This window comes from Rhagoletis pomonella, unplaced genomic scaffold (assembly GCF_013731165.1).
Source record: "Rhagoletis pomonella isolate Grant_MI unplaced genomic scaffold, Rhpom_1.0 Rhpom_scaffold_00008, whole genome shotgun sequence".
Lineage (NCBI taxonomy): Eukaryota > Metazoa > Arthropoda > Insecta > Diptera > Tephritidae > Rhagoletis > Rhagoletis pomonella.
Window position 1 is genome coordinate 33,938,148 of NW_023458562.1, and position 26,347 is coordinate 33,964,494.

A 26,347-nucleotide genomic window follows, 5' to 3' on the forward strand; every position below is an offset into this window, starting at 1 on the left:
GGCTATGCCAAAATAGTAATCGTCTGATGCTACGATGTCGCATCGTAAGAATAGGCATCGTGTGAGCGATTATACGATTACAAAAACGCATCGCTGTACTCATAAAAAGATTACTAGCACTCGTACTCATACGATGCCGGAATCACTCGTGCAGGTCTCTAGTACATACATACACATATGAATGTTTACCATACATGTACTTTAATCAACACACATCCATACGTGCATATGTTTGTATGACTGATAGCTGGCAATGGCACTGTGCGCCTATATGTATACTCAAATATGTTTGAGCCAACTTCCCTCGCGGAATTTATTGACTTAGAAATTAAATATGGTTGCTTTTTTCTAACTGGGTAAGAGATTTATGTGCAACCGAAGTCAATGGAACCTACATTTATACAGTGACTCGAAGAAGTATTCAGGTGTTGATTTTTTTAAAATATTGTCCAAGCTTTAACCAAAACTACAAAGGGTCAAACTTCATACAAAATATATGAAAATTCAACACATTTTCTTTAAAATTTCGAGCTTTTTTAATCTGAATCTTCAGAAAATTTTTTGAACAAGCAGTTTTACGGCGCATATAATTTTAGTCCATTGAAGTGCAAGCTTGAAGCTCCTAAAAAAGCGCGTTGATTTTTAACAATTTCTTTTAGTAACCGCTTCTACGATTTTTTTTGCAACAAGTGCAATTTACAAAAACTGGCGTTGATGTTTTGAAATTTTGTTGCTTACAGTCTTGCGCTTTTTATTTTACAAGAAATTCATGTTTTTTTGGGAAAGTGTGCAAAAATCCGTCAGCAAAAAAAAAATATTAAAAATCAACGCGATTTTCTAGATGCATGAAATTTGCACTTCATTGGACTAAAATTGTATGCGCTATGAAATTGCGTACCTAAAAATGTTCTAAAGGTTCAGATTAGAAACTCAAAATTTTGATGAAAATTTTTTGAATTTCTCTAAATTTATATAAAGTTTCAAGCTTTGATTTATATGGTTTTCATAAAGGCTTGGGTAATATTTTTATAGAAAAATAAAAAAAGTTAATTTGAAAAAAATTGTGAATATTTAAGAAAATCAAAACGGTATCACTTGTTTGAGTCACTGTGTATAAAAATTATAATCGCCTGGAAAGCTTCAACCAAAGAATACCACGAGTAAATCGAAGTTTTCAAATAGGTGGCAACCTTCCATAAAACTGTTTCGGCTGTAAGCCCTTTTAAACATATTTCTTTTGACAGCCATATTGCAATGTTTAATTTATCTTATCAATTTACCTAAACTGCAATTTTTAAAAAGGTGGCAACTCCCTCATTTTTTTACTTCTATGTTTTAAGTTGGACTTTAAGCAATATATCGGTGAAAGCTGCATTCGATTCCATGCATAAGTTTTCGAGTGATGCGCATACAAACATACAGACAGACAGACAAAAATTCTAAAAATTGTTGATTTGACTTCTGTTGCTCTAATAAAGATTTATAACTTTTTCTTTCGTATATAAACAGGGTCATCAATGGCAAGTGAATTTTTTTCCCTTGAATTTTTAATCAAAAAAAAAGTACCAGAAAAGCACTTTCCAATCGGGCAAACTGGAAAAAATATCCATACCAGCTTGGCAATTGTGGCGATGATACTCCTAGTAGAGTATGTATGTATTTATGACATATACATACATACATACAAATGTATATGAATGCGCTATGTATCGAAACTTGCCGGTTGGCTAAAACAGTTTGGCGCCCACTTTTCATTGCTGCCACCAGTATCTAGCTCCGCTACATATGTATGTACATACTTATTAGCGTGGTCGATGCAAGCAACTCAACAACCACGACGTCAGGAATAGAGGTTGAAGGCGACTTTCAACGACAAAAGCAACGGCATCGAACAGCGCAAATAATAGTTTATTAGTGGACGACGAATGTACGAATCCCATACACACATATGTGTTCGCTGTTGCATACCGTAAGGCGCTAACAACGTTTTCACCAAAGACCGACCATTCACATTCAGTACGTTACTGACGGCTCAACGAAATGGTTTCGAATATTTAGAAAGCGGCGTGTGAGCGAAAGCCAAGTAGAAAAAACTCAAAGGATTGTGAAGTCAAAGGTTTCGTAGAAAAAAATATTGCAAATTTTTTTAGTTTTTCATAAACTCCAAAAAGTGAGTGCGAAATATGTGTATACATAGTTTGTTGAAATTGAATGAAATTAAAATTCTTAAACGAAAAAGAATTCTACTAAAGCGGTATTTTAGAAAAGTGAAAAATTGATTTTTTTGTTTGTTTTTAGCATGAGTGGATATTGTGATTTTCAACGAAAAATAGATATTTTAAACTAAATTACACACAATCATGGATTTGGTGAATTTTTTCCTTATTTTTTTTTTTTCAAATGTGTTTTTTAAACGAAAAATGAAACAGTAAATATTAAAAAATTTCTTTAATGATTTGTATTTATGTTGAATAGAAATGTGTTCTCGAAAAATTTTTTGCAAAATTTTATTTTTTTAAGATCCTTTTGGAGTGAAAATAGAATGCATATGAGAAATATCATGATAAAAACATTACAAGGTAAAACCATTGAGCGACAGTCTGACATTTTCCAGCAATATAATTTTAAAACTCAAAACTTACAACTCATTTATACATTTTCATTTTCAATCTCAAACAACAATTGTGAACAATTTCATTCTTTTATTTTAAATATTATATGATTTTAAATTGCTTGAAACGTCGGAAGAAAATAATCTTAGATTGTATTTTTTATCATGGGAATTACATATATAAGAAAAAATATTAACATACGTGCTAAACAGTATCATTTTGAAATGGAGTGCTATTGATATGACCGATACTGTATATTTATTGATTTTTAGTGATTTTTTTTGTGTAAAAGGCTTTTTTGGAGGAAAATGAAGTAAAACCAATGGAAGTAAATAAAAGTCGAAAAAGAGTATATGTTACTGATTTTTATACTGACTTTAATGTTATTTTGAGTAGAAATCTGTTTTTTGCAAAAGTGCGTACATATATTTATTTATTTTTTTTTTTTTTTGAAGAGGAAAAGCGATTTTTAACAAAAGGAGAATAAATATTAAATATGTATGGATTTTCTTTTTAAATTTTTACACTTTTTTTTGAGGGGAAATTTTATTTAAATCTTTTTTTTTAGTGAAAATACGATTTTTACAAGAGTAGAATCAATAACAAATAATTTTTTATTTATTGTTTTTGGGTTGGTTTCTCAAGCCACTTTTTGAGTGAAAATATTATTTATTGAAATAAAAAAAGTAAATCGTCTAAAAGGAATGGAAAGCGAAAATAAATGATAAGGCAAGTTCGTAAATATGTGTTTTAAGAAAATAGTTGCTCGTATATTTACTAACTTTTTGAGTGAAACCATAAAATATATTTTAAGTTTTTAATATTTTAACTCAATCGCATGTGTCGAACATTTTTTAATTGAAAATGTCAGTTTAAAGGAGAGCAATTATTAAAAAGTTATAATTTTGTTTTTTTTTGAGTATCTATGATTTGTTGAATAAATTTTTAAATAAAAGTTTGATTTTTGGTGAAAAATTTAATTTTTTTTATTTTTAATCTTTTTCTCATTTTCAGTCAGTTTTTGAGCGAATTTGAGTTTTTGTTTAAGATTTTAGAGTAAATTTTATGAAAAGGTTAAATATCAGGCAGTTATATTTTTTTAACAGCAGAGGTTTTGAGTGATAAAGTATTTCTTAAGAAAACGTTGATCAATAACTTAGAAAAAATTAAGTTATTAAATTTACACAAAACTATTTTTGTCATAAAATACTTACTACTACATACATATGTACATACCACCTACACAAAAATAATATTTCCATTTTTTTATTAATGGGTGCAGCAGTTTTTGCTTGAAAATTTGTTGCTTAAAATTTTTATTTTTAATATAGCTGAAGTGTGGCTGGATGGTTAAAGGTGCGTATTACCACATCGTGAGACCAGGCGGGCTACTCTGTGTAATGCGATACGAAAGAGCAATGCGATGCGAAAGGTAAATACGCCGTAAGTAATATGCTGTGACGATTGCCTATCGCATCGCACTTCTCTTTCGCATCGCATTACAAGGTAGACCCGCTGGGTTCGATCCGTGGTCCGAGCAACATCTAAAATAGAAGAAGTTTTTTTCTAACAACGGTCACCCCTTGGCAGGCAATAGCAAATCCTCGTCGCGAACTTTCCTTAACCTTTTATGCTGTATAGCCTTTTATAAAACAGCAGTAGACTTTCCCACACCACAACAAATGTACAAACATATGTACATACGGGAGTACCATCCTACTACACACACTAATATGACAAGTGCATACATATGTTGTTTGCCTAATCATTTAATTATCTGAAAATAATTTTGTTCTTGCCGTCTGTTTTTTTTTTTTTTGTTATTCATTCATTCATGACAGTATGTATAGCTATTGATTTTATAGTTATTTATGTTTGTCGTACGTACATATGTGCATATGTATGCAATTACAGTGCATTCACAAGAACTCTTGCATACAAACAAACAAACGAATGCAGAACAGTACAAAGGATTACACTACTAAAATATGGATTACACTTGTATGTGTGTGTGCATGTTTGTTGATTTGCCAGTGCAAAGAAAATATTACAAAGCATTTTTTTTATTACTAGACTAGACGGCAATATAGCTTCATCTATAGTTCAATAGCTGATAATAAGAAAAACAAAAAATTATAGAGGATAAGTAAACGAAGAAGAAATAAGAAGGTCCTTTGTGTTTACAAAAGATTTGGTAGCAAGCGCAGTTAATTACTCACCAACAGCTGCTCATATTGACATTAAGAACAAAAAGGCGTTTGAGATCTCACAAATTTTCTTGAAGAAAACAAAATGTTCAAAATTAATATTTGATTGAACTTGCATACATACATATCGATGGTCTTCAGCAATAACGATAATGATATTGGTAATACTAGACAGGCGCTTACACAATATGTTCGTGTTTGGCCGAGCTTTGCGTCCGATTTCGTCTTGATGTTGTCACTGAAAAGGGAGAGACGGACCTATAGGGAGCTGTTTTTTCATAGCAGAAAAATACTCGGAGGTTTGCCATTGCCTGCCGAGGGGCGACCGCTATTAGAAAAAACTTTTTTTTTTTTTAATTTTTTGATGTTGGTCGGAATCGACCTTGAACCCAGGCCCTACGGAATGATAGCGCACTAGCCACTACACCACAGCGGCCTGCATTAACGATACAACTAAAAAAAACCCCTTTAACTGTTTCTAATCCTTGTCTTATCCATATCTAAGGCCACAGTTTCTAAAAAAAAAGCAATTTTTACTCGCGCAACATCGCTTTGACAGTGAAATGCCTTCCTTTGGTATTCGGTAAGCACTTAACGAAGGTACGCAGACAGATATATTCTAAGCGATGTCGCGCGATTTCGCGGAAATAAAATTCGCGTTTACTGTAAACTCAGTCTAATCCTTACTAAAGTAAGTCGTAAAGATTAATTTAGGAATTAATCATGCCTATTACGGTGTACGACGGATGCCATCCGCACGGATCTAGTCCGATTCGCACAGTCATAACAAGCGAGAGCGAAGCATTAGATTCGTGCGAATGGCATCCGTCGGATACCGTAATAGGCATTAATATTTGAACAAGAGACCGAACGCTTAATCGCTCAGATAACGAGAAGGCTATGCTTTTCTCATCTTAACACTGTACTTTTTCTCTAATTTATATGAGGTATTTATCAAAGCAACATTCCTAAAATAGTCGTTTCTGGGCACCGAAAGGATTTAGGTTTTACCCGATCAAGCGCTGTCTAGGTAGTCGCCTACCCCATTATTACCCTGTTAGTTGAGTGGATTTAAATGCACCGATTGAGAAGGTGGTTTGCGTCGTGTGGGATGGTTTCACAGACAAGGCATGAGTAGGAATTATTTAAGTATCCAAACCTTAATAGCGCCTGAGCTACGCGCATCTCTCGAGGCAGCTGAAGCTTTTCATTTGCAATGAGTGATGCTTGAACTCTGATGGCGGCATTCACGGGGCTAAGGTTGAGAAAGCTGATGCTTGTCTCTCGATTAATGTGGTTTATTGCCTATCTGTAAAACCCCGAGCCAAATAGTTTGGATCTCGTTGGACAAGTGTCTGTTCGGGGGTTCCCCGCGGTATCAGGCAGAAATTGCTTGCCGAACATGAAATTATGTTCCCTGAGGGGGATAATGGAAGCAAGCTTTCAAAGGTAATCCCTTAAATTTTGTTATTATTAACCGTCGGTATAGGTGTGACGCCGATGAGGATGCCTAATTGCATCTCGAACTTTGTCGTCCAGGGGGTGAAAAGCGTCGTCGTTAATTGAGCAGAGGAGAGAGTTATGGGGTCAGAGCAGTGAAGAAACGAGCAAGATCGTAAATAGATATTTGCTTTCAAACACAGGACATCAGTTTCATTGGAGGTGAGCAATCATCAGCGTGTTATAAAAGTAAAATTCCCTGTGGTGGCGGAGGAAGCTTCGAGATGTAGAAGCTAAACAGTGGTGATTGGACCCTGTGGGCCTCAACGTTTAACCTCGAAAGAGTACTTTTGACTAACGACCACTCAGATAATTCGCTATTGACTGGATTAGTGTGAGGGAGAGTATATCGCAGTTGTCTCTAGTAGCGGACAATTACAAACGATACAAAAGGCCTTGGGCAAGTGCAACGCTACTAGGACAATTATCTCATAAGAGAAGTTAGGGTTAAAGTCATGGCTAACAGAGTGTTTATGGAGTTAAGTTAATAATCCCATTTCTTGGCTGTTTTCCCTGTTTTCAGCAGTGGGACCACTCTTCCAGACTTTCACATGTCATAAATGTTGAGTGTCCAAAGGCATAGTTGAGGGATTCACAACGGTGCCGTAAGTGTCGTATTGTTGTATGTCGTAAACTTTATAAGCTTAAATAAATGTTTAGAGAAGTTGAAACCACAACCAACTACTTCTAACACTGCGAAAATTCATAATATGCCTTTGATGGTACTTTGCGAACCCCATAAATATATTTTTTAGGCGTTTAAAGTTTACGACATACAACAATACGACACTTACGGCACCGTTGCGAATACCCCAACTGAGTCTATGAGACTATTTTATTATCAACATGCATAATCTGTCAGCGCCAATGGCTTTAGAAGCGTCTGCCTTCCCGATGGAAATTTTTCGCTGATAAAACTAAGATCTAAACTAGATTTCGGGTGATTGTGCAGCCTTCTGAATATTCGATGAAGGATGCAGTGTGATCAAGTCATATTATGGAATTTCACACTGTTAAAAAATAGTTGGTTGCGGTTTCAAGTGCAACATATGACATTATGACACTTGCGACAACTTGTGAACCACCTAGTTATTTACATACAAATGATACTTACTTAAAAGGTCAAGTTAAATTTCGTAACGAAAGTACTCCTATATCTTGCTTTAGGACTTTTTTATTATTTTAAAATTTAAATCTTTGTCGTGCACAAAATCTGAAAAATCTACCCAATATTTTAAGAGTTTATCCTAAACATATAAAAGGATTCAATACATATGCACAGCGGTGGGAAAATTCTTTTGTTTATTTTATATTTATTATTTTTTTTACATAAGTATAGCTCATTATCTAAAAAAATCATATAAATTCATATTTTAAACTTTCAACTTATTAATCAGATTTTTTTTGAAATTTTTTTTTAGTACACAGTTGTATAACCCATTAAATTTTAGTGTAAGCTTTAAGTCCCTAAAAAATTCCGTTGATATTTGGCACTTTTTTAAGCATTTCTTTTCATACAAAGTGTTTCAAAGTATGTTCGAAAACTTTTTTTTGTATCAAGAAATGTCGGAAAAAAGTTATCAAAAATTAACGAAATTTCGCAGACTTTTTATTCTTTAGATTTCAAATTTTTAATATGAATTTATATGGTTTTTGTTAGAAAATTAGCTATACTTTTATGATAAAAAATAAAATAAATATTAAATAAACAAAAGAAAAATAGGCAAAACTTGCTCAAATGTCGCTTCCCTAGGTACTTATTTTTTCACCACTGCATGTACACAAGGGTGCTTCACTCTCTATACAAAAACCATCGGTACTGTTTTTCCTTTGGGAATATCAAATTTATTATATTTTAATACCTCCGCCAAAATATTTAAAAAAAATATTAAGAATTGCCCGAGCTGAACTGATTTGAAAATACCTCCAAAAATCGAGTGTTTTTCTAAATACAATTAATTTTCAAAAATATTTTTGTAAAAAATTATCACAGATGATAGAAGAGTTTAAGCTTTAAAGGTCTGCATAATAATGTTGAAACGTTGATAAACGGAATCAAAATAATTAGATTTTTGGATGTATCGGTCTAACTCAAGTAAATTTTAATACTTTTTCCGAAAAATGTTGGCACCACTCTTAAAATATAATAAATTTTATAATTCCGGTGGAATACCCGCAACTTTTGTTTAATGATAAGATACTATTTAGTATATGGAAACATTGACATTAAAGAAGTGTACAAGTTTATTGAAAATAAATTAAAAGTCAACTCACCCCATTCACCATGAATAACATTAGCATCGCTTCCGATTTTGAAGTATTTCGTTTCACTGGGCCATCGTATTCTTTTCGACATAAGAGTACTAAATTTTTTTTTACATTTATGCACACAGCTGTAAAAAAAGTAAAAAAGGTATAAGTATATTTCATCATATTATGGCTAAAACGTTCAATTTACAATAGCAAATAATACAAAACACTTTTCAGTCAAAGGAATACGGAAAGGGCGAAGATGTGTTGTTTCCTTCGTGGTAACATTTGAAAGGTTTTGTGGTGTATGGGACTGTGGACTTTATGTTAAATTGAGATCCAAATATTCTATCCAATCTCCCTTGTTTATTATATTTTACTAAAATATGCCACCTCTCTAAATACTTTTCCAGACTCTTGCTAAAACCACATCTAAAAGCTACACACCGAAATGTCCTTCCTATCGCCGACGCTCAGATTGGAGAACCTTCCCAACGAACCGATTATGACACTCGATCACATACCGGAAGAAAAGCGTTACAACAAAAACAACATTGTAGCCAAGTGGTGTGCGCCAATAAATGGAAAATTGTATCGCATCGAATTGGAACATGGCACCACAACAGGTCGACGAATGATATGGGTCAATGGCAAGGTAAGTTAGGACAGAAACGATGAACCCTTCTTAATGTGAAAATATAGCTTTAATCACTTTTTTTCTTCTTCTCTCGTTTCAGGAAGTCTTGCGACGCGACTGGATGTTCAAACTGGTTGGCGAAGATTCATTTTACATTGGACAAGCACGTTGCATTATACGTGTAGATCCAGCGCCAGGTTTTCGCTATGCATACTCACTATATATCGACGGCAAACCACACGAACAATACACGGATGAGCTGGCAAAACAATATCGTCTATGGTTGGTCAGCATTGAGGATAACGAATATCGTATAATGTTGGAATTGGATACGATTAATTTGTATGTGAATGATCAGCTGCGTGCAGAAACGGTGAGTGGAAAATTATAATAAGCTTTTGCAAGGTTTAAGAGTTATGTGCTTTAATGTGTGCTACTTCTCACAGGGTGAATTTGTGGATGGTGGCACGGATACAAAGTTTATGGATAATGGTAATGCATTTGTGCTGCAAGCGCGTTCGAGTGGCAATAAATTGGATGGATTGACGTATACGCTAATAGTAAATGGTGAGGCAGTACCTGAGGCTAAGATATTGGAAATTATGCATGAGCCATTCTCAATATTATCAGCGACTTAGAACTAAGTGTGGAATAACTATGCGATGTTGTGTAGACTGTGTCAAAAAATTATTAAGAAAAAGTGATATATGAAAGAGTAGATACATAGTACATATTTGTGATGTGTAAACAATTAGAGTGATATGTAAAAATAAAGTATGAAGAAGCCTTATAAAATGTACGACGTTTTTTTTAAGGAAATAAAAGAAAAAAGAGGAAAGAGCTGGGTGAGGTTATAGTGAAATAAAAGTGCATTTCTCAACTTGAAATGCCTGCTGTGACGACTACCAGGGCAATTCTTGCAACTGTCTTGTATCCCACCATAGTCCTTCGAATATTAATTAATGTTAATAATTAAATATAATATGTTAACATAATATCATAAAAAAAGACAAAAAGTAAATAAAGTAAGATCCTAAACATTTTGTGTATTAAATGAAAAAAGCTCTTTTTTTAAACAATAAAATCTAAAACCTAAAGGAAAATTAAATTGAAAAAAATAAAAATTAAATCTCATTAAGAAATTAAAAAAAAAAACTGAATTACGTTGCTAAAAATTTTTTAAATTAAAAAAAAAATATATCTTTTTCTTTTTCTTAAATGAAATCAAATCAAAAAAATATATTTTTTTCTTTTTAAAACAACAAAATCTAAAACCAAATAAAATTAGATTCTAAAGATTAAATCAAATTTAAAAAATATATTTTCGAATATTGATTGATGTTAATAACTAATTATTAAATAGTAACATATCAATAAATAAGCAGTGAAATTTAAAAGACAAAAATACGATCCCTATAATTATGTGTATTATTTGAAAACAATTTATTTTTCTTTATAAAACCATAACATCTAAAACCAAAAGAAATATAAAATTGAAAAAATAATTAATTAAAAAATTAAAAAAATATATATAAAATACGTTTCTGAAAACTTAATGAAATTAAAAAATATATATATACTTTTCTTTTTCCCCAAATTAAGTCAATTTAAAAAAATGTTTATTTTTCTTTTTACTACAATAAAATCCAAAAAAATTAAATTAAATCTTTTTGCTTTTCAAGACAATGAAATCTAAAAATTAAAAGAAGATTATAGTAAAAAAAATCGCTGCGAGGTGTTTCGAACTCGAATCTCTCGAAAGGCACACCAGTGCTTTGCTCACTCGGCCATTACGACAGTTGGAGCTTTTCACCACGAGTGGTGAATCAGAGAGCTTCTATACATTTTGTATGGATGTGCACAGGGAAAAAGCTCGTCACTTATGTATAGGTATAAACAAGGTAAAAGCTACATATAGTCGTCTCTTTCTCAAACTGTCATGTATTGCCACCACACGTACACTTCGTTTACCAGCGTGCTTTTCTCTCCTCAGTGAGGAAAATTTTTACTTTGCCCCTTATCTGAATGGAAACGCTTATGTACATAATTTTTTTCGTGGTTTTTATTTTCGTTTAATTTATGTATGTAAGTATATATTTAATGTTCAACCTCATTAGTTGTGTTTGTCATTCTTTTATTTTTATTTTTGTTAAATCGAAAATTTATATTAATACAAATAAACATATTTTTTATGCTCACCTTTATTTTTGTGTTAAATCTCGATATCTAAGAATTGTAGGTTTTAATGTATTGTATGTATGTATGTATATAATTTTCGAAGTGTATGTTTTTCTTTTCTGTATAGGTATATATTATTAAAAATTTTATTTTACTAGTACAATAGTTACAATAATAATAATGGTAATGATAACTTGTAAACAAATACGCATAACGCACTACTATACTACCACATATGTTCTATATAGAAGTAGGTGTGCCTACATATGCATAACGTAATAGATTACTTTCGGCTACATTTGAGAGTATAAATTATGTAGAATTAATTTAAAGGCATACAGCAAATAGCAGCGGACGAGTGAGTCATCAGGTAAACAGTGTGTGCTAATACGAGTATTGAAGAATAAAACTTAAATCGAAATACTGGCCTTGAAACGTTTTTTTTTCTATTTGACAGGGCTTGTTAAAATTAGATGGCTAAAAAATTTAAGATTTTTTTTTTTAATGGATCGCTACACAGCATATTGTTTCGCTTAAATTTTTAATTATTTTTTTATTTAACTAAATAGAAAATAAATAGTAGTAACTGTAGGGCACCTTCCAACAGTGCTTTAATATTTTTTGTATTATTTTATTTTTTTCTGCTTATTAATTACATTATCTAGGTAACTTTAAAACCCACATAATGTTATAGAACGGATGCTAACAAATAACTGTCATTTGTCGACAACTTTCGTATTTGTGCGCCAATTATAATTTAAAAAAGCAAAAAAAAAACAAAAAAAAAAGATCAAAGAAAATAACTGTAATAAAAAATAATTGCAAATATAAAAAGAAATCAATGACCTTATGATAAAAAATAAATTTATAAAGTGACATTTTCATAAAAAATTTTCAATTTATAAATTATCTAGCAAAGTCTAATTTATTTTTTATAAATTTGAGTATAAAACAAAAACAAAAATAAAAAATTAAAATAGATATATAAAAATTTGAAAATTTGTAGGAAACTGTCACTTTATAAAGCTCTTTAAACCTACTTTATTTATTATGAATAAGGCCATGAATATATAAAAAACTTAATAATTTAAAAAGTAAAAAAAAAAAATAAAACATTTTTCTTATTTAAAAAAGGTTGCAGTACAAAAATTTAAAAAATAAAATAAAAAATAATAAAAACAAAGCTAAAGCAATTATAAAAATATATGAAAAAAAACAAAATCTAAAAAAAAAATGCATTGTAGCGTGGAATGTGACTAGTTGACGATTTTGGGTTCGAGAGGGAAACTTTTTTGTAGAAGGAACAACGACAATTTAAAAAAAATATGAAAAAGCATTTAGTTACATTTGTACATTGGGGTACACCACTCTGCATTCAAAACAAAACAAAAACTGCCAGTTTTCCCATAGGAATTCTAAAATTTATTATATTTTAGACTCTGCCTAACTATTTCGGAAAAATTTTTAGATTTTGCGAGCCGGACCAAGTTTAAAATACCTCCAAAAATTCAATTTTTTTATAAATAAAATTGGTTTTTTTTAAATATATCTTTTGGAAAATCACCTCATATGAAGAAGAGTTTAAGCTTAACGGAAGCTCAACGGAATCAAAATAATCAGATTTTTGAAGATATTTTTAAATCGGTCCAGCTTTCGTAAACTTTAATACTTCTCCGAGATATTTTAGCGGAAATCTTTAAATATAATAAATTGTATAACTCGGACGAAAAAACAGTGCCGATGCTTTTTTTTCGTATGTAGATGGATGCACCTTATTGTACACAATGTAATATAATAAATAGTATAACTGCGATGGAAAACCCGCAACATTTTTTTATGTACAGAAATACATATATCAAAAAAAAATAAATACGAATAAAAATTTAAACAAACAATAAAGAAATAAAAAAATAAAATAATTTCGGCTTTAAACAATTCAAAAATGATAAAACAAAGATGGTTAATGAACATAACTGTATCATTACAAAAAAATAAAGGAAATAAGAAAAAATTTAAAACGATACCAAAATAGAAAAAATTATCCTTTATTAATAAATATGGCTAGCGGTGTGCTTTGGGTTCGAAAGGAAAACTTTTTTGTTCAGCCAAAATACTCACAACTTTTTTTACTTCGACATAAATAATGCTGAATTTCCACTAGGCAGGCATTGAATTACAACTTTTTTAATGACAATGTTGGCCATTAAAAAATTATGTCTGTTTCCACATGGCATTTTTTAAATGGCTACATTTTTTGTCATTTCAATGCCAAGTGGAAATTTAAAAATACCGAAATTTTGGGATTACAGATAGCTCTGGCATATAATACTGAAAATGTGGTGAAACATCGACGAACAGTAACGAATATGTTGAAAAAAATCAAAAATTTTCAACTCTAAATATATGAGTCCCAGAAAAACGGTATTTCAATAGTGTTTCAAAAGTGAAATTTGGAAGTGTAGAGCAATCCGTAATTCGTAAATGCAATCCGTAGTCTTACTGCAAAGAATTAAATTATTTTATTAGTAAACTATAGTTCATAGAAATGCCTTATTTTCACAACTTGATTTCAATTTGGCGTTTAACCGTGTTTTCGGATGCTGGACATTTCCATCAATTATCATTTAGCAATAAAAGGTACTGTTTTTGCAGTAATTCATTTACGAATTGACGCACGAGCTTATGGAAAAATATAAATCTGAACGTTAGTTTAATATAATAACTGAAAATTTTTCAAGTTTCTATACACTAATTCCGAAAACTTTCTGGTTGCACGTGTACATTTTTCTAAACTTTTCAACTTTTCCGTTTTATGTTTAGTTCGTTTTTTGTGGCATATTACTCATGATGCGCTCGATTTTTTTTCTTATTTCTTCCCAGTGTAATATCAAATCTAAACATAGAGCGAGGGAACAAAACCTTTCGTGTGAGAATTAGCAGCCCTAATGAAACACATGAAATTGCCAATTCAAAGGGTCTTACCTTCAAAACACTCCTTTACTCCTTGAGCATACCAAAATTGGTGCATGATATGTCACTAAAAAATCTTTTCATCAGCAGTGAGGACATCCGTTCGTTGGTTGGTTTTCACATATTTTTTATGGACGTTTCATTTTATTTCCTTACACTACCAGTTTTTCAATTAATAACCGGCATTTCCTTCACCCATTCCACACCGCTGACACCGCTAACACCGCTGAGCGCTAATCAATGCACTTTTGTGCTAGGCGTTTATGAAACCACGAAATAATTTTTACAAAAACAATAATTCTAAGCATAACAGTATTTTCTTTTTAGCGACTTACAAGTTGAGACTCAATACTTTAAAATTGTGTTTAACTTTTTAACTTAGCCTTAATTAATGCTTTATTTGTGCGAGTTATATAGTATAATGGGTTTCAAAAATGAGACATCATTTTAAAATTTAGTTTTTGCTCAAAAATTTGTTCAAGTTTATCGGAATTTTACAATCATTCTAATTTCAGTTTCAATTTGAATTCATGAAAATTGAAAACACGAATAAGTTAAAATCACAGTTAGCCAACACTCGCACAAATGAGGCATTATTACATAACATTTTCCCCACCCCTAGCTGACAAAGGTCTCAAATAATTGTAGGTATTTGTGTTATAGTTTTTCAAACATTTGCTTAAAGGATTGTATCTATAGGTACACACACCACTACGAAAAACATATCTATCGGAGCATTCATTGTTTTTTGCTTGTTCTTTTTGTTGTTTTACTAAATTTGTTTTTGTTTTTATTTGTTTTAGAATTCATCAACTTAATTATCGAGTTGTTAGCATAAGAGTATGTATGTATGTAGGTAATTTTATTATGTGTATTTATTTATGTCTTAGCTTAATCGAAAGTTAAAAGTTGCCTTTTTTCATCATTGCTCACTAAACTTTGCTTCTTAGACTTTTTTTCACATTTTACGCTTTCTCACAAACTTTTACTCCTTCATTTCATTTGCTTATATTAATATTAAGGGTGTTGTTTCTTTTAGAATATTCATCATGATTTTATATATATATATATTTTTTTTTAATTTAGTTTTACGCTTAAATCACTACTTCATTAAATTATGCTCATATCATTTTGTATGCATGTACATGTGTAAGAATGTATTTTAGTGTATATGTATGTATGTATGTATAAAGAGCTTACGATTTGTTAGTTAAAAGTAAGAAAAATACAAATTAAATATTAACAATTTAAGTACAATTGGAATGTTTCGACCAGCCACGATCACTTTCGAAAGTTGCATATCTTTTGTTTGCTATACATACATACATGCCCACATATTGACATATGTTTTATATGTACGACAATATGTAGGTATATACAACACGTTAAAGAAAAAAATCGTTTGTTTTAACAACAACATTGCGTATGTAAATATTTTTCGCTGTGGTTTTTAGTTTGATGCTGTGATTTTATTTTATTTTTTAATGTTTGTTGTGTAATGAAATTGTTGTGGAAAATTGTCGCATATGCACTGTTCTAAAACATTTGCTTTGCAGGGTGTAACATTTTGCTGAATTTTTCGCTTGGGTGATTAGCTCAAAATCGAGGAACGGGAAAATCTTGAAACTCGCACGTATTGGATGAACTAAAATGGCATTGCGTATGTCTGTAGGAGCTGGTATTATGTTTTGGCAGTACTGGAGTCATTCACACATACATAGCTGACCTATGAAGCAATTTTTCAGTTTTGGAGTTTTTATGCCTCAAAAGAACCTCAGTGCCTCAAAGATGCTTCTCGAATAAGAAGGCCTACCGAGATTGATGGCGAAGACAATTTAGGTAGGTCCCCTTAACTGAAGCCATTCTAAAATGCTTACCCAACAAAGACTAAAAAAAGACGCTCCGCTGCATGCATACCTTCTAGAAGGGATTTTCCTATTTACAATTTACGCGAATGTATAATATTATGTTATATAGCATTACAAACACAATTTTAGTTTGAATGAATACCTTGAGAAGTATTTTTTCTTATTACTTAAAGAATCAGCTTTAAAAAACTTCTCAAAAAGGCTTTCCAAAGTACGTCTTACAAAACCCCTTCTATGGGTAGCGAAGGCAGAAGCCATTCGATTAGTGCCAATCCATACAAAAAAGAAAGGAATGTATTGTGTCAGGCCTTTCGACTCACAGGCAGGCCTTCTAGATCGGCTTTTAGCTCCTGAAATTATCTACTGGGTGTCTAATGAGACAAAAAATACGCAATGGCTTTTTACTCGACCCAATATTAAGGGTTAACATGTATTTGATAGAAATTTTGGCAGTTCAGTAAAAATTTAGTTTATCAAAAGGAATCTCTCGAATCTATCAAAGAAATAATTCAAAGGTAGAAAGCATTTTTCTACTCTTGAATTTGAATCACGTAAGCTTCTGCATTCAATGTTGCTAAAATAGTTTAAAATTCCGAAATTTAGCATTTGAAGAAGGCTTTTGAGTATACAAGTTTTCTATTCCAAATAGAGCAGACTTTCAGATTCAGGCAAATCCAAACAAATGCCAAACAAAGTAAGTCGGCAGTACACATGCGCAATAATTTTTTAGTTAATTTTTTATGAAATTAGATGTTTCGGTCTATATTTAAACATTTTTTATTTTCTATTTTTGTATTATTTGAATTTAAATATTTAGAATTTACTTGTTTGCTTACATATTAATTTTTAAATAATAATAGTAGTTTTGCTTGTAGTTGCAGTTGTAATACAATGCATAGTTTAGATTAAAGTACCATCATCTTTTGTATTTGTGTATGTATATACGAGAGTGTGTGTGTGTGAATGTGTGTGACGTTTGCGAGTGAATTTATTTCTTTTTAAAAAGTAAAACATTTTGAAAATTCTAACATCATTTTCGCTAATTATTTTTTTGCCTTCATCCTAACATTTATTTGCTCGCTTGTCGCTTTTTCGCGCTACAAATATACATTTTAATTGCAATTACAATACCTGGCATGCCTTAATTACTGATTTTTTGTGAGTTTTTTTATTTTTACTTGTGTATATGTATAGGTAATTTTTTTTTAGATTTTTTATGTTTTTCTGCAACACGTCTTGCTAAAATGACATAATTACTTTTTTGTCTTTTTTTTCTTTTAATTTTTAGTTTTATGATTTATGCTAATATTAAAAAACCTTTCAGTTGCGTCTTAACATTAACAGCTACTATCTCGTGCATGCATACTACCCTAAACTGTTGCTTGTTTTTAGTTTTTCTGCTATTTAATTTTCGTTTTCATTTAGCACTTACTTTCATCACTATCAGCTTTTGCAACATTTTCAGTACCAATTAGTGCTTTTGTTCTATTAGTCAGCAAGCATTCAAGTTATACTTGAGCTCCCTACACTCTCCCTGGCTAGCAGCCTAGCGTTTGTCCATATGCGAAATTAAATAGATTAAAAACACTAAGAATAGAAGTAGACACAATATAAAAGAGTTGACCAGCAAATGGAATAAAATGGTAATTACTGGCTTAGGTAAGCAATCGAATTTGTTCGCTGTAGCAAAATGTTGCCAAAATTTTTGCTAATTTTAACTAAGTCAAATAAGAGCTTCGGGAAAAAACACAAACAAAGGACAGCGACAGTGACTGAGAACAATAATAATTTCAGCTAGAACACTCCTTCATCTTGCTGCATGTTTTCAAAATGGCGGTCGCGTAACAACTCGCATGCGAAAATCGAGCTACCACTCCAAAAATTAAATATATAACACTATAATACTAGCTTAAATTTCATGCTTGAAATTGAAAATAATTATAATAATGAGGTTGCCAAATAATACGGGAAAAGAGTCACAAGATACGATCAGCTTTGGTCCAAACAATTACGGCGGTATGTATGCCTCTGATGCCTAGTCAAACCAAAAGTTTATTTCTCTTAGAATTGAGTGTAAAGAATTGCGACTGATAATGGTTGGTGATGAGTTTTTTAAAGGGTTCAAAATATATATTTATCATCAGACTCAATCAAAGCAACTTTGGCAGTATGCCTCTAACTTTTCAATTTATCTAGCGCAATTTTCGAAGGATCGCCGCCTAGACAAATCACAAGTTTGTTTCGCTTAGAATGGAGTGTGAAGAATTGCGATTGATTATGGATAACTGAGTAGTTTTTGAAACGCTCTTTCTAAAACTATAATAGCAGGGCTATTTCCACTTAAAAGGCTGTTATACTACAACTCCATTACTTGTTGATCTCTGCGCGATATACTGCATGACATTTACCACGAATTTTGACTGCATTTTGCACTCTCTTGCAACGCGTTACCTTTCTACTTTTACAGCGCATTCTTACTTGCTGCCACGCAAAAGCCATACAAATAGATAGTGTGCTATAGTAGTTGTAGTAATGTTGTTGTTGTTGTTGTTGTTGTTGTTGCTGTGTCTGTTGTCATTGTTTTGTTTACACTGTTTTATTAGTATAACTTTGTCACTTCAACTTCAGCTGCTTTTGTTCTAATTTTCAATTGCATTATTTCAAACTTTCGTTAGTTTTCTTAATTCGCTTGCTGTTTGTTTACATTTTTGTTTTTGTTGTATTTTGTTTCTGTTTACTCTAATTTAATGGAAGGCAAAACATGTGCTGCAGTAGACTTTTATTATTATTGGAATTATGATTATGATTATTATTGTTACCGTTATGATGATTATTCTGACTATGATTGGGGTTCTGATTTAGCGGCGGAAATTGATGCTGCTGCTGGTGATGCTGTAAGTGTTGTTGCTGTTGCTGCTGTTGAAAACGAAGATTCGTCGAATTATTATTAGCGGTTGATGGAGGCGGTGCGTGCAATTGTAAAATACTTAAGTCATCAGCTACTGAGTCATAATCACTGGAGTCCTCGCCATACAACTGCAAAGGGAGTGTGATGAAATGAAAGGGAAATTACAAAATAAAATTCATTTTCTTTCTTCCTTTTTGTGGCATACACTTACACGCATATTATAGGGATGCAAATCACATGTCTCGTGGTGTCAAACGCAATCCTCTAGCGACATAAGCAGCGGATTCACATATTCGAATCCTTCGAATTCCGATTGATCTATCTTGTCAATAACGCGACTGTGAATAAGTTGATAAAAGGCAATGAATAATAAATAGTATGTACGTACATATGAAAAAAGTGCATGTACAAAATATTTTTACAATAAAAATGGATGAGATGAAAATATGCAATAGTTATAAATCAAAAAAGGTAAACATATACAATACATAGAAAGTAATACAAAAACAAAATGTCCTTTAAAAAAGGACTGTGTTGCACAAAGAATTAAACTACTTTATATCGTCGCTGTCTACTTACTCATCATCCGGCGTCAGCTGTACAGCTTCCTCTGTGAATTCGGGTGGGAAATTGGCTAGATCTCGATCAGAGTCTAGGCGCGGCTTAAAAGGTGGCGAAACTTGCTTGCGTTCGAGCTGCGATTGTAGCGTAAATATTGATAATGGCAAATGCATATAATGTGTGCCGATTTAGGTGATGATGGGGCGTTTAATTGAAAAGTGCGAGCGAACAATTGAGCGATGTATGGTTTGAATCGATGATTTTATAGAAACAGACGAAGAAATTTTCAATCGTTTGAGGTGACATGTGGCGCATTAGCGGCAAGAAAAAGTAAAATCAAAGGCGATTAATAGCAAAATAATATAAATTTAATAAAAAAAGAGATGATATACTTTTAAAATTTCGAATTAGTTAATCCCCTTGTTTAAGAAGATATTTAAATGAATATGTATTTGAATTTAGGTGACCACTTTAAACTCGAAAGCAAAAATACTTGAAGCTCGAAAAAATTCGTAATAGAAAGGGGAACGAATCGCGAACCGCCGTTAAAAGCATATGTACATGTGCATTTTAAGTGGCAGCCCCTCCAGAAAAATCGATTTGAAAAAAATACAGATTTTTAACCTCAACCTTATTTTAGACTAGAAAATAAATTTTCTGTTTTTCTTCTTGCTTGTTGTTTTTTTTCCGACTAAAATGCATTTGTGAAAAGTGATGATTCGAATATAGTTTTATGAAAAATAAAATTTATGTTACGCGTTGAGTTTATGAGCATAGCAGACACCGCTGGAATTTCTTTAACGGAAATTGTTGCACCCAAAAGTAGGCAACAAATAACTGCACCAATCTACAAGATGATTGGGCTGCGTTACTGCGGTAGCATACTTTTGGGTGTGTCCATTAATTTGGCAAATTTTCGAATTTTACTTTGAACGTGAAGTAGCGACTTACAGTTTATTAGACTAAATACTGCTTACCAAAGTCTCGGCTTAATTGGGGTAAAATATAATTATGTAGGGTGCTCAAAATTTATTCTTACAAAAATTGTTTTTTTTTTTAAATAAATTTGCTTTTTTGATACAATACTAGTTTATCAAAAAAAAAAAAAATATAATAAAGTGCATGAAACTCCTATATAAGCATGCAGCTAGAAAAGTATATAGTATGTAAAAAATAGATTCAATATCCTTACGTGCATATACATATGTAGATATTATTTCAAACATATTAAAAATATTTGGTGGTGACGCCAAGAAATTATAAAATAGGTAGAACGGCGATCTAAACTTACTGCATGGTAATTTTTGTTTTAATTATTCCCAGCTTAAAATCTTTATCGCTTTAACCAAAACCACGTAAGTCAAACTTTCAAACTTTATACAGAATTTAGAAAAGTTTATAACAGATTTTCATAAAAGTTTTAAATTTTTAATCTGAACTTCTAAAATTTTTTTTTAGTATGCAGTTATGAAATTATAAGCCGTCATCGTTTCGGCACTTCCCGGTCGCTTAAAGAAGAATTTTGCATGTGAAAGCAACAACAAATATAGCTAGCACGGATAGACGATAGCGAGTTTGGTTGTACCTCATTGAGTTCGTTCGTTTCCCACTCGCTAACTGTTGGCGAATCGATGACGGCTATTGTAAAACAAGAGCAAGTTTTAAGCGGCTAAAGAATCGCACTGATTTTTAATAATTTTTTTTTTGCTGACGGCTTTTGAGTTTTTTTTTTTCATTTAACAAGTACAAACGGTTTGCAAACGGTCTTGCGCATTTTATTCTACAATAAATTTACAATTATATGATACAAAGTTCAAAAAGCCGTCGGCAAAAAAATACTATATTAAAAGGCAGCTCGATTTTTTAGCCACATAAAACTTGCACTTGTTTACTAGAATTTCATAGCATAATTCAGATTAAAAAATGATGAAAATTGGTTGAATTTTTCCAAAGTTTTATAAAACAAAATTGAAAGATTGACTTATGTGATTTTGATTAAAGCATAAACCATTAAAGTAACAAGAAAAATTAACTTGAATAAACATTGTAAAAGTTTCACAAAAATCAGCATGAAGTCACTTAGCCTATTAAGAGAATAAAAAACAAATTAGCAATGGAAATTATATGGTTGGCACCACTGAGGATTTGAAAGTTATAATTTTTAAGAACAATATTTAAGCATTTGGCACTTATGCGACTTAAGAGGCAACACTTCTTAAGGGGTTTGCACGGGTTTTGAAGTTTAATAAGAGAATACATTTTTTAGTTTTTTCATGATAATTTTCAGGCAAAACTAAAGGGGTTTGTACGGATTTTGAAGTCTAAGAAGAGAATACAGTTTCTAGTTTTTTGGGAGCATTGAAGTTTCTACTAGAATTTTATTACAAAAGACCGAACGATTTAGGTGCATATTTTAGACAAATCTATTACCAGACATTTTTAAAACCCAAACAACCCCTTAAGCATTATATTTCACTTGCTTTAAATCTAAGATGTTCCGTTAATATAAAACAGTAAATAATTCTAGTATATCAATAAAAAAGTGTGCATTCCAACGCCAGCAAAAACATCAACTCAAAAAAGCGTGTAAAATAACTAAGCGCTGAGGGTGTATGAAATATAACCACTGCATAACCAGCCTGCTGCTTGCTACAAACTTACGGATCATCTGGCGTTAATGCGGCTGGTTCTCTAGTGAATTGCGCATCAAAATTTGTTGCCATATAAGGATCGCCAGGATCAAATGTGGGCTTATATGGTGGTAGTACTTCCTTTTGTGCAATCTTAATAATAATTGTTGAAAATCGATTTCGTTTTTTGGTAAGCACGAAAAATAAACAAAAATGTATTCTTATAAACGCTAACTTTGTATAGTGAAAATATTAAAGAACCTATTTTGCGGCAATAATTTACTTCTTTCGCCGCTACTTTCTGTTTTAATATGAAACTTGCCTGACGGTTTAGCGTCTTCTGCGTGAATAGTCTGTATGTTGAATAGCTAAATATACTATTAACATAACTTTATATGTCGTAAAAAATAAGCCTAAAAACTAGAGGTAGGAAAATCATCATCAATTTTCACACATGCAAATCGTGTTAAATTTTTTGCCAATTATCGAGCACAGACACTCATAATTTTTTTTATGTTCGCGACTGCTTAATTTTCCATTTGAGAACCACATTGAAGTCAACAGCTTGCTACAATTCTACTCACCATTTCCCAGTCGATGCTCTTAAAGAACGGATGATTCACAATGTCCATGAAAGCGGACTCCCGATGACAGCCCAAACGATCAGCTGGATTTTTGTTAAGGAAACCTTTCAACACAGACGCTGCCTTGACGCTCAGCGAACGCGGTATGCGTATGGTCTTTTCCAAAATCACTTGGAACAGATAATCTTCAGTATTCTGCAAAATTACAAACAAACATATTACACAAATGCCGAAAATCAACTACCAATACCACTTACTTGATCGGGATTCTCCGATGCGCCCGCAATATCGAATGGACTGCGCCCGGCCAACATCTCGTACAGTAACACGCCCAACGCCCACCAGTCCACTGAGAAACCATAATCTTCACCGCGCAATATCTCTGGCGCTATGTAATTGGGTGTGCCGCAGAATGTGGAGGTCGTATCACCGGGACGTATGCCCTCCTTACACATGCCATAATCGGTCAACTTGATGTGACCTTCATGATCCAACAGCACATTGTCTAACTTCAAATCGCGGTAGATTATACCTTTTTCATGCAAAAAATTCAATGCCAAACTAATTTCCGCAGCATAGAAGCGCGCATGCTCCTCGGGCAGGCGACGTTGTCGTTGCATGTGGAACATAAGATCACCGCCACGCACAAACTCAATGACGAAAAAGAGCCGCGACGGTGTCTGGAAGCACGAATGCAAACCCACCAAAAAAGGATGATTGGAGGCCGTCTCGAAGACATGCTTCTCCGTTTGCACCCAATCAATATCCTCGTCATCGGTGACAAGCGCTTTCTTAATCACTTTCATTGCATAAATGCGGCCCGTATTCTTCAGCTCGACCATTAACACCTTGGCATAGCTGCCACGTCCAATGACGCGTATCAATTCGAAATCATTAATTGAGTATTGCCGTTGTGTGCCCGGCTCCAATTGTTCTTCGATATTTTGATGCTGTTGTTGTTGCTGTTGCGCATCATGCGGTTGTATTTCTAGCGCAGCTAGTGGATCACATGGATCCACCATGCCATGAACGCTGCCACTCGCTTGCGACGCATAATCGGGCAATGGCGGCAACACCTCCGGCAACTGTTCGGCGAAGGCATCGTCGCGTTCTCTAACTAATGGCTCCACATGTTCGTTGGTGCAGTGCTTCTGTACGAGTTTATGGCATTTTTTGTGCACCAACAATTTGCATTGAATACACTTGAAACCTTGCCGACCCAAGCCCCAGATACGATCTTGACAGTAGGCGCAAAAGGCGCGCTGTGAGGAAACACAAATATTTGTAGTTGCTAATTAGCAGGTAAATAATTGAAAACTAGTGCAGCAGCGAGCGAGCGTGCTTACCCGATTGAAGCGCTTGGCTTGGAAAATGTGCCCATTAACGCGATATAACTTGCGCCATCTGCGTGCGCCACGTCTGTAGATGCTGCCTGCGAAGGAGAGTGGAAAAAGGAGCGATTAGGAAAATTAAAGCCAGTTAGCACATCATTAAGAGCAGCAAATGTTAAAGTAAAACAATTCATTTTTTCTTCTTCTTGCGAATCACTTACGATCTTCTCCATCACAGGACATGCCAGGTGCAGAAGGTACATTTGGAAATACTGTAAAACGTGAATATGAAAATTGAAAATTATCAAACAATTTATATGGGAAGAGAAATGTATGCGAAATTGTGCTATGAAGTTTAAATAAGTATATAAAAGTATAAATAATTTGTATATTCATAAAAGAGCACACCATTCCAAAGCCTTTTCTCAATGCAGCCTAATAAAGTTGAGTAGCGGAAATTTGAAAAAAAAAATGTTAAGTAATATAAACACAAAATAACGAGTTTTGCAAGAAAACCCCTTGCCATCACAAGCATATTTATACATACTTATGTACGTACATACATATGTAAATATTTAGCTATGTAGTTATTAAGCCACAGAGTAAATCAACAGATTTTCTAGCATCAAACTTGCCTCCTAAGTAATTGATGTACTCTACTCAATGGGTGCATTGTGGAGCCCTTCGCAGGGGGGTGCCACTTGTAGCTTGAGGAAGATAATTTGTGTGTATGAAAGCTAACACCGGACGCTTGAAGATGCGCTGAGCATCCGCGAATTTAAAATAAACAATATTTTTTAAGCTGGCTGCCATTAAAAGATCGCTTCAGTAGACAGAAACTTATGGACGTACTTAATTACAGAATATTTTGCAACTTTTCTCTTGAAATAGTTGTAGAAGCAATAATTGGCGATAATTAATTTAGTAATTGTAACGTTCAGACCACTAATGGAGAAGATGCTTATTACAGCTTCCAATTAAAGGAGCGCAAAATTACCGATGTCTACGAATTCGGTGTCCCATTGGTGAATTGAGGGAGACTTCGTCGCCGAGTACTGCGATTCAGCTCGATGAATGAGCCTCACGTCTCACTACGCATCAACGTCTGATGTATTTTGCATGGGTATGTGCGACGATGGCTTAACCCCACGGTATTCAGGAAACAATGCGTTGATCAGCGCCCCGAAATGCAAGCACCTCATTACCAATCGGCAGTGCGAATTGGACACACTAACCATCTTGGTAGGGTTCGAGGTCTATCTTAACTTCGCCGTACTTTGAGTCGAGCACCCGGTTACGATTCTCCACATCGAGCCAACAAAAGTCCGCTCTACCCACATTTGGTTTTAAACTCGCGAGGAGCCGTACCCAAGAACAGGCCAGGAGAGTAAACTTTAGGGGTTCGTGTTCCCCATAGTACCAAAATTAAGTCTCCGGTCCGACCTCGTAGCCGAAACTCCTATCAATCGAGTTTCCATGCCACTCGCTTTCACCCGCTCATTTACACATCTTCGCCGTCTAAAGACCTATCGTGCAAATTCCCAAAAAGGTTTCAATATGCCGACTAGTTGAGAGAGCTGCGTCGAAAATAAATCGTCCAGCTTTTCACCTAATTCCCATCCTAGTTAAATCCCGAAAGTCTGAGTATATCGGACATTCGCAACGTGACTGACATGCTCGCTCTTGGCACCATATACGCAACCCTCCGAATCGTGAAGATTCCGTTTATGCATTAACTCGCTGAATAGCCCATGTCCGGTCTAAAGAAAACCCAGACTCAGGCAATCTGAAATCCGGAGTTTCACGGAATTAATTAACATCCCGAATGTACTCATAAAAGTCACTCGGCCGTTGGAACTATTGTTCCAGCGGTCCGGCTACTCCTCAGTACCGTCTCCCGAAAGAGCGTTTGCAATCTAAGTATCCTCTTTCCACATACTCTACTTGCCAATAATTCTCTATTTTTTTTTTAGCCATACAGAAGACGTCTGAGGTGATTTTTTAGAAAAAATATTTTTAAGGACTAACTTTATTTATTAAAAAAACTCGATTTTTGGAGGTTTGTAGATATTTTCAAATCGGTCCAGCTCACGTAATTTTTTTATATTTTC

At 33.1% G+C, this 26,347-nt stretch overlaps 2 protein-coding genes and 1 long non-coding RNA gene across 5 annotated transcripts in view; 1 reads left to right on the top strand and 2 right to left on the bottom strand.

The window, feature by feature from the left end:
- The window catches only part of LOC118744663, a 42,042-nt gene extending 25,026 nt beyond the window's left edge, over window positions 1–17,016 (bottom strand). Inside the window, exon 1 of the long non-coding RNA XR_004993576.1 lies at window positions 14,367–17,016. This is a non-coding gene — a long non-coding RNA (uncharacterized LOC118744663). The remainder of the gene's footprint in view (window positions 1–14,366) is intronic.
- Window positions 1,973–10,085, top strand: LOC118744658 (fas apoptotic inhibitory molecule 1). 2 transcript variants are annotated; one of them, XM_036477819.1, is made up of 4 exons: window positions 1,973–2,116; window positions 8,983–9,224; window positions 9,307–9,579; window positions 9,653–10,085. In XM_036477819.1, exons 2-4 carry the CDS (start codon window positions 9,021–9,023, stop codon window positions 9,842–9,844), a joined length of 669 nt encoding a protein of 222 aa, XP_036333712.1. In that variant the 5' UTR covers window positions 1,973–2,116; window positions 8,983–9,020; the 3' UTR covers window positions 9,845–10,085. The 2 variants fall into 2 exon arrangements, with proteins under 2 accessions (XP_036333712.1, XP_036333713.1); XM_036477820.1 differs by having other exon boundaries at window positions 2,068–2,170.
- A 499-nt stretch (window positions 17,017–17,515) lies between the features above and the next one.
- Window positions 17,516–26,347, bottom strand: part of LOC118744655 (atypical protein kinase C) — a 25,160-nt gene continuing 16,328 nt past the window's right edge. The window contains exons 3-9 of one of the 2 annotated variants that reach the window (XM_036477811.1): window positions 24,458–24,508; window positions 24,252–24,337; window positions 23,163–24,167; window positions 22,906–23,100; window positions 19,710–19,825; window positions 19,342–19,468; window positions 17,516–19,258 (exon numbers count right to left, since the gene is read on the bottom strand). In XM_036477811.1, the coding sequence (XP_036333704.1) occupies window positions 19,381–19,468; window positions 19,710–19,825; window positions 22,906–23,100; window positions 23,163–24,167; window positions 24,252–24,337; window positions 24,458–24,508 (1,541 nt within the window). In that variant the 3' untranslated portion in view covers window positions 17,516–19,258; window positions 19,342–19,380. Of the gene's footprint in view, window positions 19,259–19,341; window positions 19,469–19,709; window positions 19,826–22,238; window positions 22,475–22,905; window positions 23,101–23,162; window positions 24,168–24,251; window positions 24,338–24,457; window positions 24,509–26,347 lie in introns of those variants that run through there. The other variant, XM_036477812.1, reaches the window with a different exon arrangement.